At 53.9% G+C, this 25,600-nt stretch overlaps 1 protein-coding gene across 32 annotated transcripts in view; it reads right to left on the reverse strand.

The window, feature by feature from the left end:
- Positions 1–25,600, reverse strand: part of EPB41L1 (erythrocyte membrane protein band 4.1 like 1) — a 136,499-nt gene that overhangs the window by 9,561 nt on the left and 101,338 nt on the right. For 6 of the 32 annotated variants that reach the window (XM_082430050.1, XM_082430029.1, XM_082430035.1 and 3 more), the window contains 11 exons: positions 25,217–25,365; positions 24,305–24,340; positions 21,759–21,941; positions 19,314–19,418; positions 13,306–15,309; positions 12,692–12,799; positions 11,234–11,644; positions 9,372–9,476; positions 7,224–7,307; positions 2,640–2,726; positions 1,791–1,874 (listed from right to left, as the gene is read on the reverse strand). In XM_082430050.1, the coding sequence (XP_082286176.1) occupies positions 1,791–1,874; positions 2,640–2,726; positions 7,224–7,307; positions 9,372–9,476; positions 11,234–11,644; positions 12,692–12,799; positions 13,306–15,309; positions 19,314–19,418; positions 21,759–21,941; positions 24,305–24,340; positions 25,217–25,365 (3,356 nt within the window). The remainder of the gene's footprint in view (positions 1–1,790; positions 1,875–2,639; positions 2,727–7,223; positions 7,308–9,371; positions 9,477–11,233; positions 11,645–12,691; positions 12,800–13,305; positions 15,310–19,313; positions 19,419–21,758; positions 21,942–24,304; positions 24,341–25,216; positions 25,366–25,600) is intronic. The other 26 variants (XM_082430053.1, XM_082430055.1, XM_082430054.1 and 23 more) reach the window with 26 other exon arrangements.

Here is a 25,600-nt window from a genome sequence, read left to right on the forward strand (position 1 = left end):
CCCAACTACCAAGCTGCCCCCTCTAGCTCTTCCAAGCCCGGTTCAAATGCTGTCACCCTGACCCCGGTGAGCGATCCTTCCTCCTTCCTGCCTCGGTACTCCCTGAGCGGCAAGTTCGTATCTCTCACGGTTCTGGGCCTCTCTGCCTTGTTCTGACGCTGTGTGTGTGACCTGGCCTCGCTCACTAGGCTGGGGCCCATCAGGGCAGGGGCTGTGCTTCGCTCATCTCTGGATCCCCTCCTCCCCCACTCCCCTGTCCAACCTGACCAGGGCAGGTGCCAAATGCGGATTTGTTGAATGAACACATGAATGAAATGTGAATGGTGACAAGGTTCTACTTTAAATGACTTCAAACAATACTAGAAAACTGCATTGATGGTGCTTATACATATGCTTAAAACCGCCACTGTTTTCTGAAGGGATGGGGCTCGAGTGCAAGTTTAGAAGTAGAAGATGGGGCAGGATCTACTTGCTTGGCATATTAAAGGCGGGTGGGGGCTAAGGGAAACCCCAGCTGGGGTCAGGAGTGGACAGAAATAAGAGGGGGGCTCCCAGTGGGCAGGGCTAGGAGGGACTTTGGGAAGAAGAGTTATCTGAGCTGTATGCAGTGGGGTGTGTGATGGAACACCTTCCCATAAAGCTTTCAGTGACGTCATCATTGCTCACTGACGCTTTTGGTAGGAGTGGGTGCTTTCTGGGGACCGTGCTGCATGGGAGCGGGCAGGGCTGGGACAGTCTCTGCTCATCAAGGGCCAGCGCTGCCTACCAGACTCCTCCTTTGATGCTTGAGCAAAACCTCCAACCCATCCTGACTCCCTGGCCTCCATCCCTGTCCTGGGCCCTGGCCACTCAGGCATGGACATGCTGGCCAGCCTGTCCTCAGCCCTCTGTCCTCATGGGCTAAGTCATGGCTGTCTCACCAGGAATGTCTCCCTTCTTTGGCCCTGCCTCTTCCTCCCCGCATCCTGCACCAGGCCCTCCATCCCTAGTCTCTCCATAACTCTCTCTCTTCTTTCTCCCATCTGCCTGCATATCCTGGTGGACCTAATCTTCTCTCCTTAAACCCCTTTTCACTGGGTCACTCCCCATCTTGAAAACCTTGATGGCTTTCCAATGGCTCTCAGACTCAGACCCTCTGTTGTCACATTTGTCCTGGGATTTGTCTTTTGTCTCTATTCTGCTTCCCCTACCTCCAGTCCAACCTAATTTCCCAGTTACGTCCCCTACGTGCTGCTTCTTCCTGACAGAGACCGCTTCTCCTGTTTCCCCGTGTGCATTGCTTGCAGCCCCTCCAGCAGCCCTCAGCCCAGAGGCCAGCGTGAGGTTGATGCTCACTAACATTTGCTCAGTGAATGAATAAGCAAACACACGGTTCCTGTTCCCATCTTCCCTGTGGCTTAGAACGTCTGCATCCTCCCTCACGAGTCCGCCCTGGCTTCCCAAGACCCTATACAAACCCCATTTTTTCCAGAAGACCCTTCCTCATTCTTTGAGCCTTCCTTCAATCGCCCCCCTCTAAATCCCTCCAGCACTTAGGATCTATAAGGCGCAAACGCCACGGTTCACAATTTCTTCCAAGGAGATGGTCTCATCCCCCCAGCCTGGCTGTCAACACTGAAGGGCAGGTGGGCGCCTAGGACGACCCTTATCACAAAACAAAGCTCACAGCATTCCAGAAACTGGGAACGCTGCAGGTCTTCTCTGTCCACGTTACAAGGCAGAGCCATGGCAATGACCTTCCTGAGCCCCACAGCCAGGCTGGGGGCATACGACATCCTGCTGCTACTCACTTTGGTAACATGGGTGGTGGTGGAGGTGGAGAGGGTTTCCGCGGTGGCGCCGTAGGTGCTGGTGAGGACATCTTTCCCGATGATCTGCAGAATATAACCACCCCCCACCCGGGTCTCAGGTGAGGACACTGGACTCTGCAGGAGGAGGGCGGGGGTGGGGTAAACCAAGTGAGGAGTCGGGGTGGCGGGGGGGTCCCAGGAAGGTGAAGTTTGGAAGCCAAGATGCTTTGAGCCACTGAGTCTAAGAACTCAGGAATACTGGAATCTTCAGAATGCTAGACCCATGAAATCCTCAAACCCTGGAATCTACGATTCCTAGGACCTGAGATCCCTGAGGTCCAGAATCCTAACAAGACCCTAGAATTTAAGAATCCTGGCATCTTAGAAGAATGAACAGAGGGATTCAAGGTGGAAACAGAGCCCTCCCAATCCCCCACCCTGTCAGGGCTGGGAATGTGCTCTCTCTGGGACTAAATGATGAAAACAACAGATTTGGAGAACACAGGAGCTGCAAGAGACCTCACAGTGACAGACTTGGGCAATTGAGGCAGCCACCAACAGAGCTGGGTCCAGAATCCAAGCTTCTGGACTCCCAGTCCATTGTTCCTCCTGGTCAGTAAGGAGAGCAGATGCAAAACAGCTGTCACATCACAGGCACCACCAATGGATGAGACTCTGGTGGGGACCAGGGAGCCCTGTGGGCATCTGAATGTGATGCCAATTCCTGGTGCTGCACTTAAAGGGGCAGCCTCCCACGCTCTACGTCGTACTTGCTGCAGGCCACCTGTGGACCCACGTCCACATTCTCTGCCTGGAGTCCCCTAGCCTGGGCTGGCCCTGCCCACTTACCGGAGAAAGAGAACGGATTTCCGTGGCCACCGTCTGTGGGCCTGGGATCATGGCAGCTGCCCCCTTCCCGGACTTGAGACTGTTCTCCTGGGGAAACAATAGTGCTCAGAGGGCCAGGTCTCAGGTGGGCGGGCCCTCAGGATGGCTCGAGCACGTGGCCATGCAGCTCTCACGGCCACAAGATTGAATAGTGACGTCAGAAGCAGAGAGCTGAAGGCATCGTTCAGTCCAGTCTGCTCTTGTTCATCCCTCGCTCGCTCACACACATGCTTACACACTTACCACTCATTTAACAAACATTTACTGAGTGCCTGGCGTTAGGGACACTGTGGTGAACAAGACGCGGTGTTGCCCCCTGGAAGCACTAACAAAGGAGTCGAGACATCCAGGTTCTGGTCCTGGCACTGCCACGTTCCAGCCACGTGACCCGGACGGAGCCACTGCCGCTCTCTGGGGCTCATGGATTCACCTACATAAAGGGACCCCTGTAGTGTGTGCTCATCAGTGGTAACAAATGTCCCATCCTGGTAGGGGTGTTGATAACGGGTTGGTGGTGGGGGCTGTGTGTGTGCCGGGGCAGGGGGTCTACAGGAAATCTCTGTACCTTCCTCTCAATTTTGCTGCGAACTGAAAACTGCTCTCAAAAAATAAAGTCTTAAGAAAGTTTTTAAAAAGGGGTCCCCTGTTCCACTCTCACAGAGACATTATGAAGATAACAGAGGAGAAAGGGCTTTGCAAACGGAAATCTGTCAGGTAAATATAGGAGTACAGGCTGACTACTAAGAACATACTAACTACTGTTTTCTGAGTACTCGCTATGTGCTAGGTACTGTGTTAAGGATGCATGATCTCATTTAAGCCTCTGAACAACCATAGGAAACTGTTTTTATATTCTTGTTTTATAGTTAAGAAACTGGAAGGTCAGGGCATGTTAAGTGGCTTGTTCAAGCCCTCCTGAAAGTGAGTGATAGAGCCTGGATTTAGATCCAGGTTGGTCAGACTCCAAATTCAACGCACTCCTTCTGCCATGCCACTCTGCCCTTGGAACACTTGCCCTTGAGCCAGCTCTCCTGGTCCTACCTTGGAGTCTAACTGCTAGATACTCCTGGAATTGGTCCCAGACTTACTGGCCCACATCTGGAAGGGGCCCAGCTGCCGGCCTCTACCTCCTACTTCCTGCCCCATCTCAGGGCTCAGCCTTGTCTGTCCAGGGGCCCAGAAGCAGTGTCCATTCTGCAGCTCCCCAGTGGGCTGCAGGGTACTAGATCTGGACCTCTGCCTGCCAGGGGACGGGTGAGGACAGAAGCCCTCTGTCTTCGCCCCACCTTTCCCCGAGGCCTGCCTCCAGCTGAGGCTGTCAGTGACCTGGTTACCTGGCATTCCATCCACAAGGCACTTACTTTCTCAGAGGCAGTCCCAGAATGTGGCCCAGCAGCAGGCCTTAAAAGGGCAGCCTTCTGGGCTCAATGCTTCCTTTCTCCCAGGGTAGGAAATAGCCACTAGCCCCTTTGAATCCTATTGTCCCTCCAGGCCCTTCTCCCCTCAAGCTTCTTCTTCTCCCATTGACCCCTCTTTCCCGGAAAAGCCTCACCTCCACGTTCACACTGATGGAGACACAGGTCATTCCAGAACAAGGTGCCAGCTGCTCCGCCTGCCTCTCCTGTATCTTCAGCCAGTCCCCTCTCCCGCCTCTAGGAGGCGCAGCCCCTCTCCGTGGCTAAGGTGACACCGCTATCTCCGCCCCCGGCCCTTCCTCCGGCGGACTCCGGGCTCTCCTCCTCGTCGCCCCTCTCTGCGCCGCCTCAGCCACTCAAGGCTTCCACTGCCTCATCGAGGCCACTGTCTCCTCTCGCTTTATCTGTAGCTCAGCTCTTTCTTGAACCCTAGACTTGAAAACCAATGTCTCCTAGACACTTTCCCCTGGAAACGTCCCCCAGGCGCCTCAGACTCATCAGACCCAGAATGGAATTCGCTGCCTCCCACGCCCGACACACACGTGCCGCTAAAGAGCAACCCCCACTCTGTGCTCCTAGTTCCTATCAGCGCTTCTCAGACTTGAGGGGTGTCACCTGGAGGGCTTGTGAAAACAGAGACCCCTGGGCCCCGCCCCGGAGCTTTTGAGTCAGTAGGTCTGGGGCGGGGCCTGGGAATTTCCTCTCTAACAGGTTCCCAGGGCCGCGCTCGCTCGGAGACCAGCGGGGCTGGTGAGCGGCGTCGCGGCCCGTCTTTCCTCCTATCACCTGAACGTTCTACCAGTGACCCAATCCTGTACTTTCCTCCCTCCAGGCACCCTCAACCCTGACCTCCTGGTCAGCCTCCAACTCCTCGCACCCTGGCCCCGCCCCCGCCCCTAAACTAGTTCCCTGCCTGCTCTTCCCGTCTCTCCCAGTAGAATGTGGGCTCAGAGATGCTGTCTGTCTCCCGCAGAGCTGGATTCACAGCGCCTGGCACACTACTTCACACATCGTGGGTGTTCAGTAAATATTTGCTGAAGGAAGGAAGGAGGGAAGGAAGGAGGGAGGGAAGGAGGGAGGAGGGGAAGGAAGGAAGGAGAGTAAAAAAAGGGACCCACGCCCCCAAGGGAAGGAATTTTTTGCTCCAGGCATGTTCCACATGGGCTGCTAGAGTAATCTTTCTAAAACACAGAAACACATATCTGATGACATCATGCCCCTACTTAAAAAGTCGAAGTGATTCTCCATGGTCTCCAGGATGAAGTTGGAATTTCATACGTGGCATTCGAGGCCCTTCAAGCCCTGGCCCAGCCTTCCTTTCCAGCCTCTTCTCCCCCTGCTCCCCCTCCACACGCTTGACATCTTGCCTCACTGACCACTTCCTTTCCCTAAATGCTATGCTCCTTCACATCCTTGCCTTTACATCCGCTGTTCCCACAGCCTAGGAGACCTCCTCCCGTGACTGCACCCTAATTTATCCTTCAAGAATAGCTCAGATGTCACCGCCTAGCTAAAGCCTTCCCCAGCTCCTACAGTGTCACTCCACACCCTATGCCCCCTAGGAAAGGCAGGAAAAAATAACGGCCACTCACATTTACAGACCTCTTGTAATGTGCCAGGCACTCTTTGGAGGGCTTTGCATAGATTACCTTAGTTTAGCCTCACATCAGCCCTTTGGGGGATATGCTATTATTTCCCCTCACCCCATTTTCCAGAAGTGGAAACTGAGGTCTGGAAAGGTTTGGGTAACTTGCCCAAGGTCATCCAGCCAGGAAGTGGGAGAGCTGGACCTTGTTCACCACTGTGTGCCCAGGACCTAAACACAAAGGCACAGCCCATTCGATGTGCCTGTGATTATTATTTTGATGAATGAGTTCTAACAGGCAGTATCTTTTCTTCAACTCCCCATACTGGGCAGAGTAGAGATTAAGAAATGTTTTTAGAACAAATGAATGGATGGATGGATGGATGAGTAAATGAATGATATGACTGCCTGCTCACCACGGTACGAATTTACATTTAGCCCGATAAGCATCCTGATGCCACGTGGTGAAGGGGTGAGGGGAGAGGAGGAACTGAGTGACCAGGGGAGAGTGTGCACGCTGGTAACTGGTTCGGGCTTATTTCTCTTAAAATCTTTGTTTACTCAAAACCTTCCTGCTAGGTAGTCTAAATTAATGTAATTTTCTTCCTATGTGCATATCAGGGGTTTGGCAAGAGAAAGCATTTGAAAACAACCTCCCACAGCTCAAGACAGCTCTGGTCCAGGCACTGATACCTGCTCGGCCCCAGCCCCAGCCCCAGCCCCACGCAGCCACTGTTCACAACAGTCAGGATGAGGGAGCAGAGTGGTTGAGGTGGACAGTGGGGCTTCCGGAATCAGAATGCCTGGGTTTGACCTGGCTCTACCACGTATTGGTTGTGTGACCTTGGGTAAGTCACTGTACCTCTCTGAACTTCATTTTCCTCATCTGTAAAGGGTGGGAAAAAAGAGCATCCACTTCACAGCTCTGGTTTTACCCCATGAGCGCACTGCATGGTATCATAATCTGTGGCTGAATGCTAGCTGTGCTGTGTCATCATTTGAAGAATCTGATGTTACTGAACTCTCTTAAGAGCCTGTGAACCAGGCAGAATGGGGAGTACTCCCATTTTACAGATGAGGACACCTAAAGACCTTCCTTCATGGGTCAGGCAGCAAATAGGTAGCAGAACCACAGGGTCCCTCAAGACACAGTCCCAAATCCTGAGCCATGGCTGCCAGGAGGATGGACCTCACTCAGGGAGGACTTTCAGGCACAATCCTCCTGTGTTGCCGACAGTCAGTTAATCAAATAGTACCATCCTCTCTTTATCCCTGCCGTAGCTGAGATGGTCCAGATGACTGAGACTCAGGGATGCCACCTCCTACATTATTCAATTTGCAAAACAGGTCTGACTGGATGTCCTGTGGCCAGTCAATAAAAGTTTGACTGTGTGTCAGACAAAGAAAGTTTGACTGTGTGTGCCACACCTGATGCTGTGAGGGCGGATGAGGACTTCCTGCCATAGCTGGCGAGGTTAGCTTGTTATCTGGCTGTTTCAGGGGCAATGGGGCTGGTCAGAGAGGGAGGTCTCGGGTCCTACTTACCATGGTGGTTGATATGGTCTCCGTGGTGATGGAGGGAGTAGTTGTTATGAACTCCTTACCCCCTGGGGCAGTCCCGTCAACCTGCTGGCCAGAGGAGGAGTTATTAGAGAGGGAAGAGAGAGAGAGAGAGAGAGAGTGCCAGATACGCCTGCAACATCTGCCACCTGGGCTCGTGGCATCCCCAGGTACCAAGTGACAGGCAGTGTGAGCAAACATGCACTTGGGGAGGGGGTACGTCCACACACAGACCAAACTACAAAGGGGCCTCACAGGTCCTCCAGCTCATTCCAATCATTTTATTTCACAAAGGGAAAATAATCCCAGATAATTTGATACATTCTATCCAAATTTCAATGCCTGTATTCTTTGACTGAGCGAGCCCATTGCTAGAGATTCACCCTTCAGGCATAAACTTTGAAAATTTCGCCAGGAAGTCTGAACAAAAAAGTTCACTGCAGCATTCAACATTAACTGCAAAAGACAAAAACCATCACAGGTCCATTGATGGGTGATAAAGGCATGCTAAATCAGGATCCACTCCTAAGGGGGAACAAGGAGAGTGAGGTGGGGCCACATGTGCCAACATGGAGTGATCTCCAAGGTAAGTAATAAGAAAAAAAGGTAGGGACTTCCCTGGTGGCGCAGTGGTTAAGAATCCGCCTGCCAACGCAGGGTACACGGGTTCGATCCCTCGTCCAGGAAGATCCCACATGACGTGGAGCAGCTAAACCTGTGCACCACACCTACTGAGCCTGCGCTCTAGAGCCCTCGAGCCACAGCTACTGAGCCCACATGCCTCAACTACTGAAGTCCGTGCACATAGAGCTTGTGCTCCGCAACAAGAGAAGCCACCGCGATGAGAAGCCCACACACGACAACGAAGAGTAGCCCCCGCTCGCCGCAACTAGAGAAAGCCCGTGCGCAGCAACAAAGACCCAACGCAACCAAAAATAAAATAAATAAATAAATTTATTTAAAAAAGGAAAAAGGTAAAGTGTAAAAGAGAATGATCTCTTTTGTGTAAAAAATTTAAATACCTAGAGATATAAGGACATATGTTGGTATGTGCATATATCTTTTTTCTGGGAGGACTCACAAGAAAAAAATTCATTTTGTTCTGTTTGAATTTCATAACTGTGAATATTTTGTTGTTATTTTGTTTTGATGTCAATAGGGGTTACTGAGCTGTAAAATTTGGGGCCATTTTTAGTTTTCTTTGTATTTCTCTGTATAAAAACAAAACCAACACACGTTACTAAAACAAAATAGAGCAGAGAGGGAGTAAGATGCCCCGGGGTCACACAGCTTGTCAGAACTCAAGAGTCTTGACAGCTGCACTAGCAGCCTCATAAACCTCTATGCATGTTATAAAAGTGAGAGAAAAAATTCTGGAAATGACAGAGTTGCCCACATTTTGTAGATTTACATCTTTCCTTAGTTCTTAAGACAAAGACTGGTCTCCAGGGCAAAAAAGTCCCCAGCACTGCGGTTCCTCTGGCCAGAAAGAACCAAGAGGGCATCTATCAGACCCTTAGTCTCCATTTTCAAAGCTTAAAAGCCACAAAAGGAACTTAGGAAATGCACTGTAAGTAATGCACCTGTGTCTATTTACAACAGCTTCTCCAGGGGACTGAGTATGTTTCATCTCGCTAAGACAAAGGACATTTTATCTTTTTTTTCAGTTTGTTCATTTTGTCAATCTGATGTGGAACCCCCATGCACACACAAAAAAGTGACCCAATGTGAGCTGCTCTGACCCAAGCTGAATTGGGTTCTCGCTCCTCTTCCCCTGGGATATCTTAAGAAACCTCTCCACCTCCTTCAAGCAATCTGAAAGCCATGGTCTAATCCACTAACCGCTAGTCCTTATAACACCCCCAGGAGGATGAGGGAGATAACCCTCCCCATTTTACAGATGGGAACACTGAGGCTTTAAGAGGTGTCATCTGCCCAGGATAAGAACCCATCCCACCACCCACACCCGGAGCTCAGGGAGGACAGTGAAGCTCAGAAGAGCATCAGGGTTAAAATGGTGGCTCCGGGGGAGCCAAGGCAGCAAGAGTTGGCCAAGGGGCTTGGCCATGATGGGGACCCCACCCTTAAATGCCCAGTACCTAGGCTCAGCGTGCACAGGAAGGCACAGGTTACCTGGGTGGTGTCCACAGTGGCAACTCTGGTCTGCAGTACAGCCTCCGGCTCGATCTTCTTCCTGATAGCCAGGCTGCTGACTGTCATGGTTTCCGTTTTCACGGGCTGTAGGCAGATGAGGGAAGAACACTCTGTATCTCAAGCCCCGGCACGACTCCTACTCACAGGCAACTGCAGCGTAGGGTCAGCAGGTTATCTCCCACCACTGCCGCTGACCAAGTCTCCAGAGGGGGTCGAAGGCCAGGGCCAAAGAGGCCTGGTGTGATGTCACAGACAAACAGCCCAAGAGGGGAGCCAGAACCACCAGCAGCACCCGGACAGCCTGCCCGTGACCCTGTCGCCATACCACCTCGTGGTGGCTGCATGCTGGGTTTCAGGCTACCATTAAGAGAACGTTCACCATTCAATTAACATGCTCTGTGCCGGGCCCCACACTCAGCATTTTCCTGATATACATAGTCCTGAATGACTTCAGTGGTTATGCCACCACCTCCCAGCTGCTTTCTCTGAACTGTTCTTTAGAGAAGGAGTCACACCTGCAGGCCCGGGCGGGGGGGCCAGGCAGGAGATGTAAACGAGTGAGGCCGGCTTGTTGAGGACCGGGGTGAACTGGAGAGCACATGGGGTCCACTCAGGTTTGGCCTGAGTGACCGGATCATCTGATTTTTTTTTTTAATGATATAAAAAAAAATCCCTGGATTTTGTATTCAATGTCCTGATTTTTAAATCAAAGTCAAAGAAAACACATCTGCCAGCTAGATTTGGCCCAGGGCCACCAGTTTCCAACCCCTCCTCCAGAAGTCTTATGTTAAATGATTAGTTTCTTCTGAGTCCTCCATCGAACCTAGTTCATGGCTATACACACAGCAGGTGCTAACATATGTGAGCTGAATGAATGAAAGTTAGCTTGTTGGGAGGGTGGTTAAGAGGGGATTCTTCTAGATGGTTGTAACTCAGAGATCTAGCCATTCATTCAGTTAATCATTATTAGTGCCTGGAATGTGCAAGCTTAGTGGAGCTGCCACCTGGTAGGAAAGCAGACCTGTCAGCCAGTAACCTGACTACTTGTGATACCGCTGGAAGCAGAAGCATTGCAGAGCGAGGGGGCCGAGCAGGGAGCAACACTTCTGCCCAGGGTTGTCAGGAAAGCGTTTGCTAGGTAAGTGCTATCTGAACTTGGCCCTGGAACGTGACAAGTTTGCAAGGCAGAGAAAGGGAGGAGACACCTTCTCCAGAGGGTACAGCATGGAGTGAAAGCCCAGAGTAGATGAGCTCCTGTTTCAATGCCTGGAACGTGGGAGGTAGCTGGGGCTGGAAGACGTGGGAGAGCAAAGGAATAATGTGAACAAAGATCCTCTGAAAGAAGGACAGGGAGCAGAGACGCCCAGACGCAGTCTACCCCTGTGTCCCCCAGGTGATGACGTTTCCTCTTCTCTAGGAGTTTCCACCGCTACCCCAAGACCCCAGGCCCTGCGGAGAGGAGCCAGGGCCGGGATCAGAAAACACCATCTGGCTTTCAGAGCAGGCGGCAGGCGCCCCCATGAGTCCACAAGCACACGGTCTCTGCAGGTGCCATGCAACACAGACAGGGGGAGGAGGAGTCGAGTAGGACCAGACTGCCTGTCATCACTTGACCTCAGGCAAGAGATGGGATCACAGGGTTAAAGCGCCCGGGAGTGCACGTTAGGGGTAAACCGAGCTGCCGAACATGCGAGCACAGAACCATGCTGTTCTGCGGAGGGGCGGTCATGCAACACGGAACAGAGCTTCAGGCTGGCGCCTCAGTCTTCTCACACATGGCCCAGGGCCCTCTGAACATGCAGTGCCCAGTGGGCCCGGGTCCCGATGATGCTCCACTGTACCTCGAACTGGGGCATATCCGGGGTGGAGCAGGCCCCTCGGTCCGGGCTGTCCTCGATGCCCCCAGACTCGTCATCCTGGCTCGGGCCCCGTTTGCTGAGATCCCGGGAGAACACCAGGCCCTCGGTTTCTGAGTCACTTTTGTCTCGGTCAAGCTCAGGCAGGCTGCGGGAGAAGTCTTCGAAGGCGCTGCCGTGGTAGTCGCCGATGACCGTGAAGTCGACCTCGGCCTCCAGGCTGGACGTGGAGCTGACCGTGATGCTGGAGCACTTACGCTCAATGGCCAGGTGGTTGTCCTTCAGGAACACCGCGTCCCTCTCCTGGTCCTGGTCCTCGTCTCCCGTGTCACTCTCTGGGGCCCTGGGCCGTGGCGGTTTGACTTTCTCCTCGGAGCCCTCCCTCAGCCCTGCTCTCTATGGCCAGGTAAAAATCAAAGGAATGGGGGTGTGGGATGGGGGGAGAGGGAGAGAAAGAGAGAAATCAAGATGGTGAATGACAGAAGAAATCTCGGGGCCATTCGATGCCCCAAATGGAAGTGCAGGTCAGGAAAAGAAAAACACCCCCGGAAAGGTTCTTTGACACCATAATAAGCTTAAAAAAAAGAAAAAGAACACTTCTCAAGAGTGAGGACACTCCTTTCCGAGGGTCTCCGGCTGACGGCAGAAGCAAGTACAAAGCACACATCCTGCCAGTTGGTCCTGGACAGGAGGCCCCATCCAAGGTTTGGATCTGGGAGCTTATCAGAAGCGGCACTGCGCACAAGGCAGGGATGGGAGCCCGGACCCCAGGCCCATCCGTGCAGGCGGACATCAAGGAGGCAAAAACCAAGGAGGGAGACCCAGGGATTCAGGACCACCCAGGACAGGGAGGCAGAGAGGCTGGAGCCAAGAGCTTTGAGGAACAAAGAGGAAGCCAACACGGTTTGTCAATTCCACTGAGTCTCTGTGGGAGGGGTCAGCATCGTCTAGGGGGAGGAGCAACACGGGGTAATTCCTGGGAGCTGGGTGCTACATCACTTCAACCCTGAGCTCCGTTGAGTGGAGGTTCTGGTCCCATCAGTGTAATTGACAACAGCAGGCCAAGGAAGTGCTGGAGGGGGACCAGCAACTCTTGTCCGACATACATACCTCTCAACTGGCCTGTCAGGGATTAAACACCACACACATTTTTGGCTGTTTTACGACATTCTTTTTGAAGACCAATCTAACCCCCACCAAATATTTTTAAAGTACTTGGCTTCAGGTTCTAGAGACTCGGTACACGTAGAGATTCACTTGCTAGACAAGCCTCCATTTAGCCAGTTTCTGGAAGGTTGAGAGGTGTGAGGACACATTCCAGACAAGCCAGAGTTGAGCTGCCACAAGAGGCGCTGCCAGAGCAGGTGGGGAATCTAAGGCAGCGATGCACCCTGGCCAGGCGAAGATGACCAGGTCATCAGGGCACCGAGGGGCTGCAGAGACCTGAGGGCCTGAGGGGCTGGTGAATCTCAGGTGCCCCCCCTTTCCTGGGGGATTCGCTGCTAAGCTGGTAACGTGCTTCTCTTGCCTGACCGCGTCTCCGGGTTTGTTCTGGATTAGAGAAGACAGTTAGTCTTAAGGAGGCAGAAAGGAACTTGGCACTAGGACCGAGAGGGAGCCAGAAGTGAAGGATGGAAACCTCTGGACTGTCAGCTTCCCCAAGGCAGGAGCACCAGGGAAGGGAAAGGATGAAGGAAGATCGTTGGACAAGCCAAGCAAAACGGTAGGAACCCAGCAGGTGCGGGCAGCAAGGCAAAGCAAATGTGTAGTTTGCTGGAGGGGGTGCCACTTTCTCCACCGGCGCTGTGTGACCCTCCGGGCACCAGGTCACACCAAAAGCCGAGGGTCTGTGTGGCTAAGCTAACATGGGCCAAGCAGATGAACCCGTCATTCCGCCTGGGCTACGCTCAGGCCCGTTTAGGGAAAAGAACTCATAGGGATGGACAAGCAGCCTCTGGTGGCAGTAATGACGAGGGGCCACAGAAACATGCTTTTAAAGAGCTACGCGGCATGCGGTCAGCTCCCGGGCTGGGGGCAGCATGGGGACGGGGGCTCACGTGGCCAGTTCCCCCAGTAGCTTCCTCCAGTGTAGTTTCACAGCCTGGACTGGGGGACACGAGCTCGACGTCCATGCATCCTTCCCGGGGGGATGGGGTAGAAATGCCCTCCCAGAAGTGTCTGGTAGCTGGCGGCATCATGGAGGAATGTGTGGCTTTGGGGGCAGCAAAGTCCCCTGGGGGCTGGAACTGAGCAAATCCCAGGTCTAAACGCCTACTCCGCTGTTGCTCGACCTGCCCCACGGAGGCCTCCGAAGACAACTCGTTTGCAAAGGCCCTGGTTTCACCCTGACTCGCCCAGCGAGTTTCAGCTCCGTGGGTCTCAAAGATACGAATCTTGTTGGCCACAGAGGTCTTGCTAATATCTTCCAGGGAGCCCTCTTGACCCCCAGCCTGGAAAGAGGTCATCTCCTTTTGCTTCCCTGAAGGGAACAGCAACCCCTGGGCTTCTTCAGGGACAACTCTGGGCTTCCTGCTGGCGATGGGAGGGGCCCTGCGCTCACCTCCGTCTGGGGTCACAGCCAGCCCTACTCGGTCCTTGGGCTCCGGGCTCTCTTTAGGAGGATGGGCATGTTTGAGAAATACAGGGGACTGTTCTCCAAAGCGGTCCCTGAGCTGCACAGGCTCCCCCAACCCATAAGGGGCTGGGCTTGAAGAAGCTTCCCCTGGAGACGTCTGAGCCGCAAAGGGACGGGGCGAGGTTGGGAGGGGGTTGATCGCCTCCATCTGAAGAAACACTGGGGCCTTGCTGTCCTCTGTCACAGGTTCTCCTGTTTGGGTGTGAACTGGTCCCCTCTCTCTGGTCAGGAAGTTGCCTCTGTCCGGCTTGGCTGGCTTCCTGACATCACTAGGAGGGATGGCCCACGGAAGGGCACAGGCCTGGCGGTCTGGACGCACGCCCCCTCCTCTGTGAGGTGAGTGGTTCCATTCTCCTGGGGGACTTTTCTCAGCCTTTCCCATCAAATCTCCACTCTGGGGGGTCTCTTCCTCTGCAGCTACTGAGGATGCTGGGTGGGTAGACTCTCCTTCCATCTCCCACCGGGCTTCGTCCCAGTCCTCAGCAAACATCAGCCCTGGAGAAGGTCCCTTTCCGAGCTGCTTGACAAAGACCTCCAGGTCATCTGGTCCTTGGTTCCTGGGGGGCCCCGCCCCTCCCTCTGAGGAAGCTGAGTGGGCTTCCCCCTCATGGCGCTTGTTTCTGCCGACAGCGGCAGCAGAGCCCCATGGGCCGGAGGAGTCCAGCTCTGAGCTCTCCGTGAGCTCCTCCGAGAGCTTCCGTCCGGTCTCGCAGCCAGGTGGGGCATCTAAGTGCTCTTCTCTCTCCTCCAGGGCCGGAGGGAGGACTTGGTCTTCAGACTCTTTCTCTCCATAGTTTAAATAGAAGCTCCTCTCTGCAAAGGAAGTGTCGGTTTCATCGCTCGAGTCGGCTCTGGCTTCTGTGTAGGCTGGGTCCAGCAGAAACGACCGGAGTCCTCCCGCGTCGGAGGCTGGAGAGGGGACATCCACCTCTGCGGGGCCGGTGGCCGGGGCGGCGGGTCTTCCGTGAGCCTGGAACTCCTCCCGCTCCTGCCTCAGCTCCGCCGGGCCCTCCAGCTGAGCCCCGGAGGCCCGCTGCTTCCTGATGGTTGCCTCCCCAGGGTCCACCCTGAACCAGGAGCCCTCTGGGAGCGTTCCTGCCAGTGTGCAGCCTGCAGCCAGAGAAGCCCCTCCTGGGCCTTCCCTGACCCAGGGGCATTCCCCCCACACTGACTCGAAGTCTTCAGGGCTCGTGATCATTCTTCCTTGTCGCTGGGTGTTTGCTCCTCTGGCTCCCACCTTTTCTTCTGTGGCCATTTCAAAGGTGAACTTGTCCACCAGGACGTCTACCTTGGAGAGTCTGCCGTCAGCAAGCATGTCTGCGAGGCCTGCCTCCCTTTCTTCCTGCTGTGTGGTGGTCACTTTTAGAAGACTGAGTTCTTCTGGCCTAAGGTACTCTCTTTCTATAAATACCCAATGCTCTGAACCCTGCGTTTTAATTGGAGCAAGAAGAGTTAACATGAAATATCAGGCACCTGAAGAATGGGTTCACTTTTTCCCTCTGCAAGAAGGGACCAAGGTCAACCTGCCCCCTCGGTCAAGGTCAACTGGCTGGGGAGAGGAAGGCATGACAATGCTGGTCAGCCTCATCAAGGCTACTCTTCCCATCAAGGCACCCAACAAATTATCTACTGATGCCCTCAACCACCACCCTAACTGGGTAAAATGGGATGCGGTCTCATACCCTCCCCGTGTTAACCATCAGGGAATGGAAATCCACAGATGGTCCAGGACTCTTCCTCTTTTAATAATAAAGCTGCCAGTGTCAGAGGGGAAAGTAGCTTACATCACATGGAATCTTTGAAGGCTAGAGCCAAAAGAACTCCTAAGACTTCCTGCAGTCCAATCTCCTAATTGTGCAAATAGGTAAACTGAGGCCAAGAGAAGGTCAGTGACTTTTTCAAGGTCACAGTTAGTCGAGTCAGGAAAAGAGTGCCTGATTTTTGATGCCTGAGAGCCTTGCTGACTTACAACCAATGGAATATGGGTCCCAACTGCGATCTAATGTCAAGTTGTCGGGGAGGCACTGAGTTAAGTTTCACAGGCCACAGCCTGGAATTGGACCTTTCTGCAAGAGCTAATTGGAAGGAAAGAGATTAGACCAAAATATACCAAACGGCCAGCTCTAGAGGTTAGTGCCAGTCACTACAATGGCTGAAACAGCTTGAACTTTGTGGAGTTCATTCCCAAAGAAACAAATACCAAGGCCTATTCTTGGAGAATTCTAACAAAATCCACAGAAAGAGTGGAAGAGGACTGACCAGAACATATCATAGAAGAAAAAGATCTAAAGATCCAAGCATCATCATTGGTCAAAAGCACTGAGAGTACAGCACTGTCAACCATCAACAAAACAGCCCTCTACCTCCCCTATAGTTTTTCATGCAACACTTAGGAGGGAAGGATGGACTTCTAGAATTGTTAAAAAAGAAAGAAGGCCAGGAATTCCCTGGTGGTCCAGTGGTTAGGACCCGGTGCTTTCACTGCCAGGGGCCCGAGTTTGATCCCTGGTTGGGGAACTAAGATCCTGCAATCCGCGAGGTGCGAACAACAACACCACCAAAAAAGCAAGAAGACCAATGGGATTTAAATCTTCTTGCAACCACAGAATACTTTCTTCACACAAAATCTTGATGGCAATCCAATATGTAACACAGATACAGGGTCCCCCTGTGGAAGTTGGAGGCCTGGGCTGCCCTAGTGCCCCGAAGTGCCTCCCTCCTTTGAAACCACTGCTCTGACCCAAGCCCCTCATGGCACAGACGTGGAAACTGAGGGCTGGCAAAAGTAAGCACCGTGCCCAAGGTCAGAGAGTGAGCCAGTGGCAAAGGCAGGCAGGCCTAGAACCCGTTCTCTGATTCTGTGTCCTGTGAAAAGCTCCACAGTAAGATGTGCCAAAAACTGCTCCTGACAACAGCAGGGGGCAGGTTCCCATGTGCTTGGGCTCCAATTCAGGTTATGACTTGGTGAGAAGTCTGTCAGATCCCAGAAGATCTGAAGGATTCTGAAGGATCAAGGGAGCATTATAAACCCTCTGACCTCCCCCACCCCTCCCCCTGCTCCATTTTAGCAAAATCTCCGTGATTGTCAGGGAATCAAACCTCATTAAGAGAATCTTGACAACAGGAAAGAGAGAGAAAAGGAAGGGGAGCGGGCCAGACAAAATCTGCGTGGGTTTCTGAGATTCTACTTCAGGTTGTTAACCTTTCAGGACAACAACACTTGAACCATCCCAGAGGGAAGAGCTTTGAGAGCCTACAAAGCCTCCTTTCTCTTCTACTTGGGAAGCAGGCGCCTTTAGCTGCTCCCATTTCAGCTTGTACTGACATCATCAGCCCGGCAATGATGGCCAAAGATGGTCCATGAGACCCTTTGTGGAACACTCCTGCCCCACGTCTAACTAGAAACTAGTTTCTAGCAACCAGAAGCTTAGAAACTAGGTTGAGTGGGGTGGGAGCTGGCACAGAACAGAAAGTTTCTGCAGTAAGAAAAAGGGAAACATGTACTTATATTTAGTTACTGTGTGCCAGGCAGTGTCAGCCCTTTGGAGAGGTTATTAAATTTAATCCAAATGGCGACCTGTGAAGCAGGTCCTGTTACCCTCATTTCAGAAGGGGAAACTGAGGCTCCCAGAGGGAAGAAGAGGCTCTGCATCTAACAAGTAAAAATCCTGAAGAGAGAAAAAGTCTGAACAAAAAGAGGAAAGCTTTGGCTCTCTGACCCAATTCACAGGATAAATGATGTCAGGGAAGCCGGCGGGCCATTCTTTCCACTGAGCCAGGGGACCTTTAGTGCCTGCTCAGAGCACCCCCTGCTGTCAGCTGGAGCCACTGCAGCAAGACTGGCCACGAAACGGGAGCTGGGAGCTGGGAGCAGGAGTGGGGCCAGTTCTGTTCCCACACAAGCTGACAGGAAGAAAATCTCCAGCCAGGATTCTGCTGACCCCGGGCTGTTCAGGGTCCACCTGGAGCTCTGGGTCACATTTTGGGCCCTGCTATTTACAGGAGACCCCCAGAGGAAGGGGTCCAGGACAAGGAGCCCTCTAGAAACCACGGGAGAAGCTGCGGAAGAAAGTGGGAGCTGGGGGGCAGAGGGGACGCTGAACTCTGACGGGCCTTCCCGGAGGAGGATGCAGGGTGGAACTACAGGCGCCGGGGGGCAGAGCGAGGCCCACAGGCAGGTGACTCAGAAGGGTAGGTTATAATTCAATGCGGAAACTTCCCAACAGATGACTGAAGACAAAATGGACTGCTGTTAAGAACAGGGAGAGCCCCCTTGTGGAAGAGGCTGGACGGACAATTTTCAGGGATGCTGGTGAAGGGCGCACGTTGCCCTCCCAACCCCGCAACCCCCCAAGTAAGGGCACCTGTGCTTGGCTCTACGCGAACCTCTGTGCTCCAAGCCATCACTGCTTCCCTAACCTTGGGATGCTGTGGACTCCTGTCCAACTTCTCTCAAGAGTGCTCCTAGTTTTGTTTTTATTTTTACCTTTAGGAAAAATTCAGAGTAGAACTGTGATTTATGTTGTACCACTTATGTAGCTGACTCACGGCTCTCTTACAGTTCCAGGACATTTCTAGCAGCTACAAAATTTTTCTCCGGGAATAGAGAACGGTATATGCCCTCATACACACTATGCCAACAGAGGAGGGTTGGTTATCAGGGAGAAGGAATTTTCACCCAGATGATCAATCGGTCCCTTCCAATCCCGACGGTCTATGAAATCCCAGCAAAGAGGGAGGATGCAGCCCCCTGCTCCTGGGCCTCGATTCCACCCGGCATCCACGCAGGGGCACAGGAAGTTCCGAGGACCCTCGGCCTACTGCCATCCTGGGCAGAGAAGCAATGCTCTCCTCATTTAGAATGCTTGCCTGACCGACATCTGTACAACCCCAAGGGTTTTCACCCCTGGTGAAAGACGCCCACTTTTGCCTGCCTGGGGACCCTGACAGACCCAAACTCCAAGGGGAGCTTAGAGAATGGAAGCAGGGGATGGAGGGGCTAATTAGTCACTGCTAGACCTTACTCAGGCTTCTGAACAGCGGCAAGACCTCAGAGCAGAGGTATTTAGGTGCCATGATCCCTGATCCCAAGCTTAGCAGTCAGAACCTGCCTCCAGGTCACCTGCCTCAGCGGGACCTGAGAGGTCATTCCTACCTGCTCTTTTTAAGCCAAAGGCGACTCAGACCATTCTGTCTTCCTTGAATGGTTTCAGTCCTATCCTTCCTGAGAAACCAGGGATGAGGGACGGGCTGGCCCACTGTGGACCCCTGGGACGGGGGACGCTCACTTGTCACAGCACGGGGCCAACATGAGCTACCCACTGCTCCCACCTGCAGGGCAGAGTCTGGCCCACCCCCTCAGCCCAGAGAAAGGGTTTTCTTAAGATTATTAGGGTGGTTCTGGGTGGGTGGGGAGGTGACGACAGTAACCTCAGGAGACGCTGCGAGGCTTTTCTGAGTGAACACTTCCAAGCCTGTGGCCGTCCCAGGCTCAGGTGCCAAGTCCTGCTGAGAGGTGTCCTGGGTCCTCTGGGACTGCAGGGGAGGCCCAGGGCCGGAGGAGAGGGGAAGAGGGAGGAAGGGAAGGAGAGACAGAGAGGGGGAGAGAGAAAGCAGGAGAGAGACACACACACAGAGTCCGTGAATAGCCCAGCTTTGTAAATCCCGCATCCTTAGTTCAGGAAGGAGCCACGCCATGAGAGCCCATATTTGGATCAGTTACCATCAGCAGTGGCCCCAGGACTGTCCAGCACTTTCCAGTTTATAAAGTGCTTTTATATCCATTATCTCACTCGACCTTCCCAACAACACTGTGGAGTGGCAATTTTGGTCCCCTTTTAGATGGACTGACAAGGCAGTGAGGCTTCCGAGGGGTGATGTCACTCACCCAAGGACCCAGTCCAGTCCTTGGCTGCAGCTCCTCTCATCTCCCAAATCTTCAAGAGCCTCTAAATGCCAGTGGGACCTGTAAGCCAGTTAAAAGGTCCATCGCTCCAAGGTGAGCTCCTGGACCAGACTTCTCTCCAGCAATGGACTACACCTCTTGCGGGGAGGCAGTAGGGGGATGGGAGGTGGAAGAGACTCCACCTTTTAATAAGATGCATCTTCTGGCAGTTCCAGCTATCACCAGCAGGTGGGGCACCCCCATGCCAGGCTCCTCAGAGGCACCTCAACTCCCCAGAGTCCAGCTCTCCAGTGCCCAGCCTTCCTTTCTCTGCTGGAGTCTGACCCTTTTGGAAGCCTCTGCACCCACCTTATCCACTTCAGGACTGACTAGAGGCCACTCTGGTCAAGTGTCTCTCAGGGCAGGAGGAGGGGGGTGTGTAACTGGATCACTAGACCAGCCTCATGGGCCCCATCCAGGGTCTTCAGTGTCTTGATTGTGCCAGCGGTGACCACAGAAGCCCTCAGTGGGTGAAGAGATTTGCCCTCCTTCCATGGCACCAGCCATAGAGGCCCCCATAGCATCCCTGACGTTGTGAATCACCAGCCAGGGACCTACCACAGCAGCCTCGCTAGACAAGGCCCTCTGTTACCCGGCATGTCGAGGCCACGGGAGTGCTGATTCAATCAAAGGCTCACTTATTAGATCACAGCTGCATCACCAATTTTCAAAGCTCTAAAGGGCAGCACAGGCACAATTGACTCTCTCCTGGTCTTCATATGATTTGGTCTTGCTCCCAGGCAGCTGTGATTTAATAGCAAATACAGTGGCCTGGGACATAAGAAAATCAGATTCTGGCCCCTCTTCTATCAGCTATGACACTGATCAAGTCCTTCCCCTTCCTGAGCTTCTGTGCCCATGTGTAAAATGATGACCTTGAACCAACTGGGTTCCCAGGGTCCTTCCCAACTTTAAAAAGGATTCTGATTTGAAATTAACCTTCTGTGTGAGAGTCCCAAGGCTCTCCAAATGAAACAATAAGTAATGCACATTGAGCATCTAGGTCCTCTGCTGGCCCCTCCATGCTTTATCTCATTGGATGTTCACAACAGTCCTGGGAACTAGGTACTTTTATTATCTCTACCTAACGGAGCCTCAGGGGGGTTAAGTAACAAGCCCAGAGTCATCCAGCTAGCAGGCAGCAGGGCCAGAATTCAAACCCAGGCACTGTGAGTCTAGACCTCAGAAGGGTTTAAGACCAGTAAGCAGCAGCACTGAAGAGAAAACACCTAATATAAACGGGGGTAAAGACTGCCAAGATTTAGCAGTGCTAAAAATACCAGCTTGGGATTATAAATACAGGAATTCTCAAGATCCTACCTTTCTCTTTTTCAGTGAGAAAACACCCCATGCTTTCCACTCTGAAAGACAGGTCATGTGGGATCTTTTTCTGGAGCACTGGGAACAGCTCTGACTTTCCTAGAGGATCTGTTCCCTTCTGGTGGGCTCTGAGGATCTTCCTAGGAAGGAACACTCCCCCCATCTGTGTTTTCACAATAGTCACAAAGGGGTCCGGTTACTGGACAGAACTATCAGGATTCTTAAAATTTAGTGTGTGTGAGAATCACCTGGGGCACTTGTTTAAAATACTGATTCCAGGGCTCTACCTCGAAATACTCTGATTCAGTAGGTCCGAGTTCGGGCCCCAGAACCTGCATTTCTAACCAGCATCCCCTTCCCCGTTACACTCTGGCTGATGGAAGGGAAATACACCACGCTACAGTGAGTCTTTTGAGTTTTTCAAGGTGGTCCCTGGGGCCCAGGATTCCAAGAGTGAGTGAATGTGTCCTCCTCAGCTTAACCTGCTGCCCTATCTCCATCACCACCTTACGCAGCAACGGGGCGTGGAGGGGGAGGGTAAGTCGGTACATAGCAACCTTCCCCATCGTCTTTACCCAAGGCCCCAGTTGAGGGGTTCGGGTGAGACCTACCTCGTTGACCTTCTCAGGGGTGCCCTTGGGGGAGGGGGAGGCGGGAGACGAGGGCAGCCTGCGTTCCCGCTCCCAGTCTCGATCCCGGTGGATCAGTTTGCTGTTGGGTTCCTTCAAGGTCCTCTTGAGCTCGTTGATGCTGGCCTGGTGCTTCAGCAAGACATCCTCTGGCTTGTCTAAGAACTAGGGTGCACAGAGAGGACAGTGAGGTATCAGAGGAACGGCTCCAAGAAGAGGATGCAAGGCGTGGTGAAAATGGTAACGGTCCCCGTCACCGCCCTACGTCAGCAAGGTGATTCCCATCCACGGCCCTGTCTCACCCTCACAGCGTCCCACAAGCCAAGCAGGGCAGGGATGATTAGCCCCAACAGGTGCACAAACCACTCAAGATTAAAGAGAAGAGCAAAAAGCACTTAAGGTTAAGAAGAGGAGACTTCTGGCCAAGTACCATCTCTTCTTCTCCCCTGCCTGGCTCCTGGCCTTGGAACACCTAAGTCAACCCAAATCCCACAGGTCTGGGTAAGTTCCCGTTCGTTTCACAAGGCGCAGAGGTGACTTCCCTCCGGTTACAACCAAAGCACAGTGAGAAATCACCGATCCCGTTCACTGGGCGGCTCTGGCCCACTCCTCGGCCTCCTGGATCCTGGTCTCTACCTCTGGCCACGACCTGGGCCACTGTGCTTAGCAGGATCCTCAGCCTAGGCCCCTCCTAGCCCAACGTGTGCCACTGCTCAGGCCCCGTAGGGCCCTTCTAAATCCAAGGACGTCCGGAGACATGTGCCCTGCTTCCACGCCAGGGGCAGAGACGATGTTCAGCACTCTCTGCTGTGAGCCACTACCTTTCCCAACCACCCAGGATCTTCCAGATTCCTTGTGGGTACCAACTCCTCAAGGGCAGACAGGGTGAGATACAGCCAGACAGAGAAACTAGGGCTCTGTGGGGGTGTTCAGGAAGATTAGAACTAGAGACCAGGAAGAAGGGAGGTAAGTCCCAAGGCTGGGCACAAGAACCGAGCCAGGTACAGCCGGAGTCATAGGAGTGTCCCTATTAAATTGCCAAGTCGGAGCTCTGGGCGGTACAGCATGAGACAGTAATCTGCCCTTAGGTCAAGTGAGGACCAGCCTTTGCACAGGAGCCAGCAGTAGTCTGCCTACTTCTGGAGGCAGGGCAGGTGTGCTGGCAGCCCAAGGACCCTTATCTGCAAAGCTGTTTGAGGACTCAGGACAAGAAATAGACAACCTCAGCTTATTATAAAGTCAGATCAGTGATTCTGGAACAACTACTTGGAAGGCAAGCTTGCCCTTGGACAAGGCTAGAGTTCCCCTGGGCTTATCTCTGGCATCCAAGGATCCACTATGATTGACTCCTAAGTTAACTAAGGAAGGAAACCGATGCCACTGAGGCTCTGCTTTCCCTCCAGACATCTGTCTGTACCTCCTGCATCCCTTCCTGAGAAGAGCTGTCTCAGGACAACGTCTGTCTGAGAAATCAAACCTGATAGAGGGTGCACAGGTGGGTGGGTTTGGGCCGCCATGGACCTAAGACGTGGCTGGTGACCTTCCATCTTGAACCTGCCGCACTGGCCCTGTGGGCATGTGGTGTTCCCCAAGGCTGAAGGGAGCAGTGGATCCTTGAAGGATAAGGGCCTGGGGGAAACCTAGTCCAAATGCCTTGCTGTGCAGATGGGGGCCTGAGGGGACTTTACCAAGACCCTCAAAGAGTCAGTGGCAGAACTGGGGCTGAAACCCAAAAGCCAGGCCTTTCTGACACCCCAGCCTCTGGCTTTTCCCTCAGCAGCCCAAGAACAGACCCACTTCTCCTGCAGTTAAGTATCAACGGAAGAGTTGGACACTATGTGAAAGGGAAGGAGAAGTGGTTAACACAGGATGAGGGTGTTGGGAGAAGCAGCAAATGGGAGGAGGAGGAGGGGGAGGCTTTCCTGGCAGAGCTGGAGCAGCAGGGGCCCCGCCCGCGGGAGGTGCACCTGGGGTTGAGAAGACAGTTGTGCTCTGAGGCTCCTCCCTCCCCACACCCCCCACTCCCACATCTGGTTGCCCATAGATACAAAAAGAAGCTTGGGGGGGGGGGACACAGATGTGGAGGCATGACAAGACAGTGGTATAGGGAGGAGAGGAGTCAAAGGAAGGCTTTGGGGTGGGAGTGGGGGGGGATGGGGGTGGAGATGAGCTCAGTGAAAGCACAGAATGGCCTGGAAGAACTGGGGGACACCGTGGGGGATGGTCAGTGGGGGGGAAGCAAGCACGGGGTGGTCTGGAGAGGCGGAGCATGAAGCTGGGAAAGGGAGGGAGAGGTGGGGAGGGAGGGAAAACATGGGTGGTTGGGGGGCTGGAGTCTCTCGATGAGCTTAAGATGGGGAGGGGGTGATGGAGGGTGGGGTTGGGTGAGGGAGGAGGATGGCCGGGAGAGGAGGAGAAGCTGAAGTTGAGGTGGTGCTGGGATGTGAGCCTGGAATGGACGGTGGGGTGATGACAAATGAGCTGGGGGGTGAATGGCTGGGTGGGTGGGGACAGGCCCCATGCAGTACCTCCTGCTTGTGTCTCGGCGTGGTTTCCTGCTCCGGCTAGCGGGACGTGGGAGGAGGAAAAGGAACCAGCAGGGTCAGTAGAGCAAATGGATTAGAGATACCGCGACTGGCCTGGTCCAGCAGGTAGCCCAGAGCACTCTGGGAAGCTGGGTGGGCCACCAGCAGGGCAGTGAGGTCATCAGAAGGTGCGGGGCGTGAAGCAGGGAGCCCAGGAAGGCGAAGAAGGGGGCGGGAGGGCTGGAGGCAAAGCCTCCCATCACACTCGGCAGATGGGACGTGGGGTTCTGGAGAGTCATGCTTCTTGCTGTCAGTGTGTGCTCAGGGGCTTGTGCTCCCAAGGTGGGGCTGCATGATGGAAACCCACCACCCCCATGTGTGCACATGCCCGTGTGCGTGTGCACGTTGTCCGCACGTCTGGGTGCATAACCCTATGGGTGAGGGGGTACACGTCTGTGAGTGAACACCTGCGAGTCTGAGGCCACGCGGGCCTGCGTGAGTGTGCGCACAGGTTGGTGGGAAATGGGGGCGGCTGGCAGGAACTTGAACCTCACCCTTGTGGCCTGCAGGGACACCCTACCATGGGGGAAAGGGGGCTGTGCAGATCCAGATCACAGGCAAAAGGGCGAATTAGGAGTGAGCAGGAGGAGGCCAGAGTCCCCCAGGGAACAGAGTGCCCCTCCAGGAAAGCAGGGCAAAAGGAGCGGAAGGGTACAGGGTGGGCAGCGTGCCCCACCCCCACCTGGGGAGTCCAGGTATTGAGCTCAGCCCACGAGCAAGGCCCTGTCCATGGTGCGCCGCACAGCAAGGGTGCCTGGCCACCGCTGGGGGCACCTGAAGGCCAAGGCTGAGCCTAGACCCAGGATCAGCCTCCTGACCCCCAGGTCAGAGGGTACACGAAAGCCGGGCTCGTACCTTTAACTCCTTGATCTTGGTGGGGGTCCTGACCTCTCCCTCCTCAGCCTCTGACCGCCGCCCCCCAGACTCGCCATCCTCCTCCCGCTTGTCACTGTCAGGTCCTGCGTCGTGGTTCTCACTGACCGAGGCTGGGCGAGAGAACTCTGCTGAAGTAGGCAGAGACGGCCGGGCGGCCATGTGAGTCATCTCCCAGGCACAGGGACCAGAAGCCAACCCACCACCCGCCCAACCACGCCTGGCGTAGAGCAGATACCTCCACAGCCTCAACACGCTGGGGATAAGGAGCCAGTGCCCAGAGGAGTGGAGTGGCCTTCCCCAGGTCACTCAGGTGGTGAGAGCCAGAGCTACCTCCAGCGCCAGGGCCTCCCCTGATTTCTAAAG

This window comes from Balaenoptera physalus (assembly GCF_965194825.1).
Source record: "Balaenoptera physalus genome assembly, chromosome: 16".
NCBI lineage: Eukaryota > Metazoa > Chordata > Mammalia > Artiodactyla > Balaenopteridae > Balaenoptera > Balaenoptera physalus.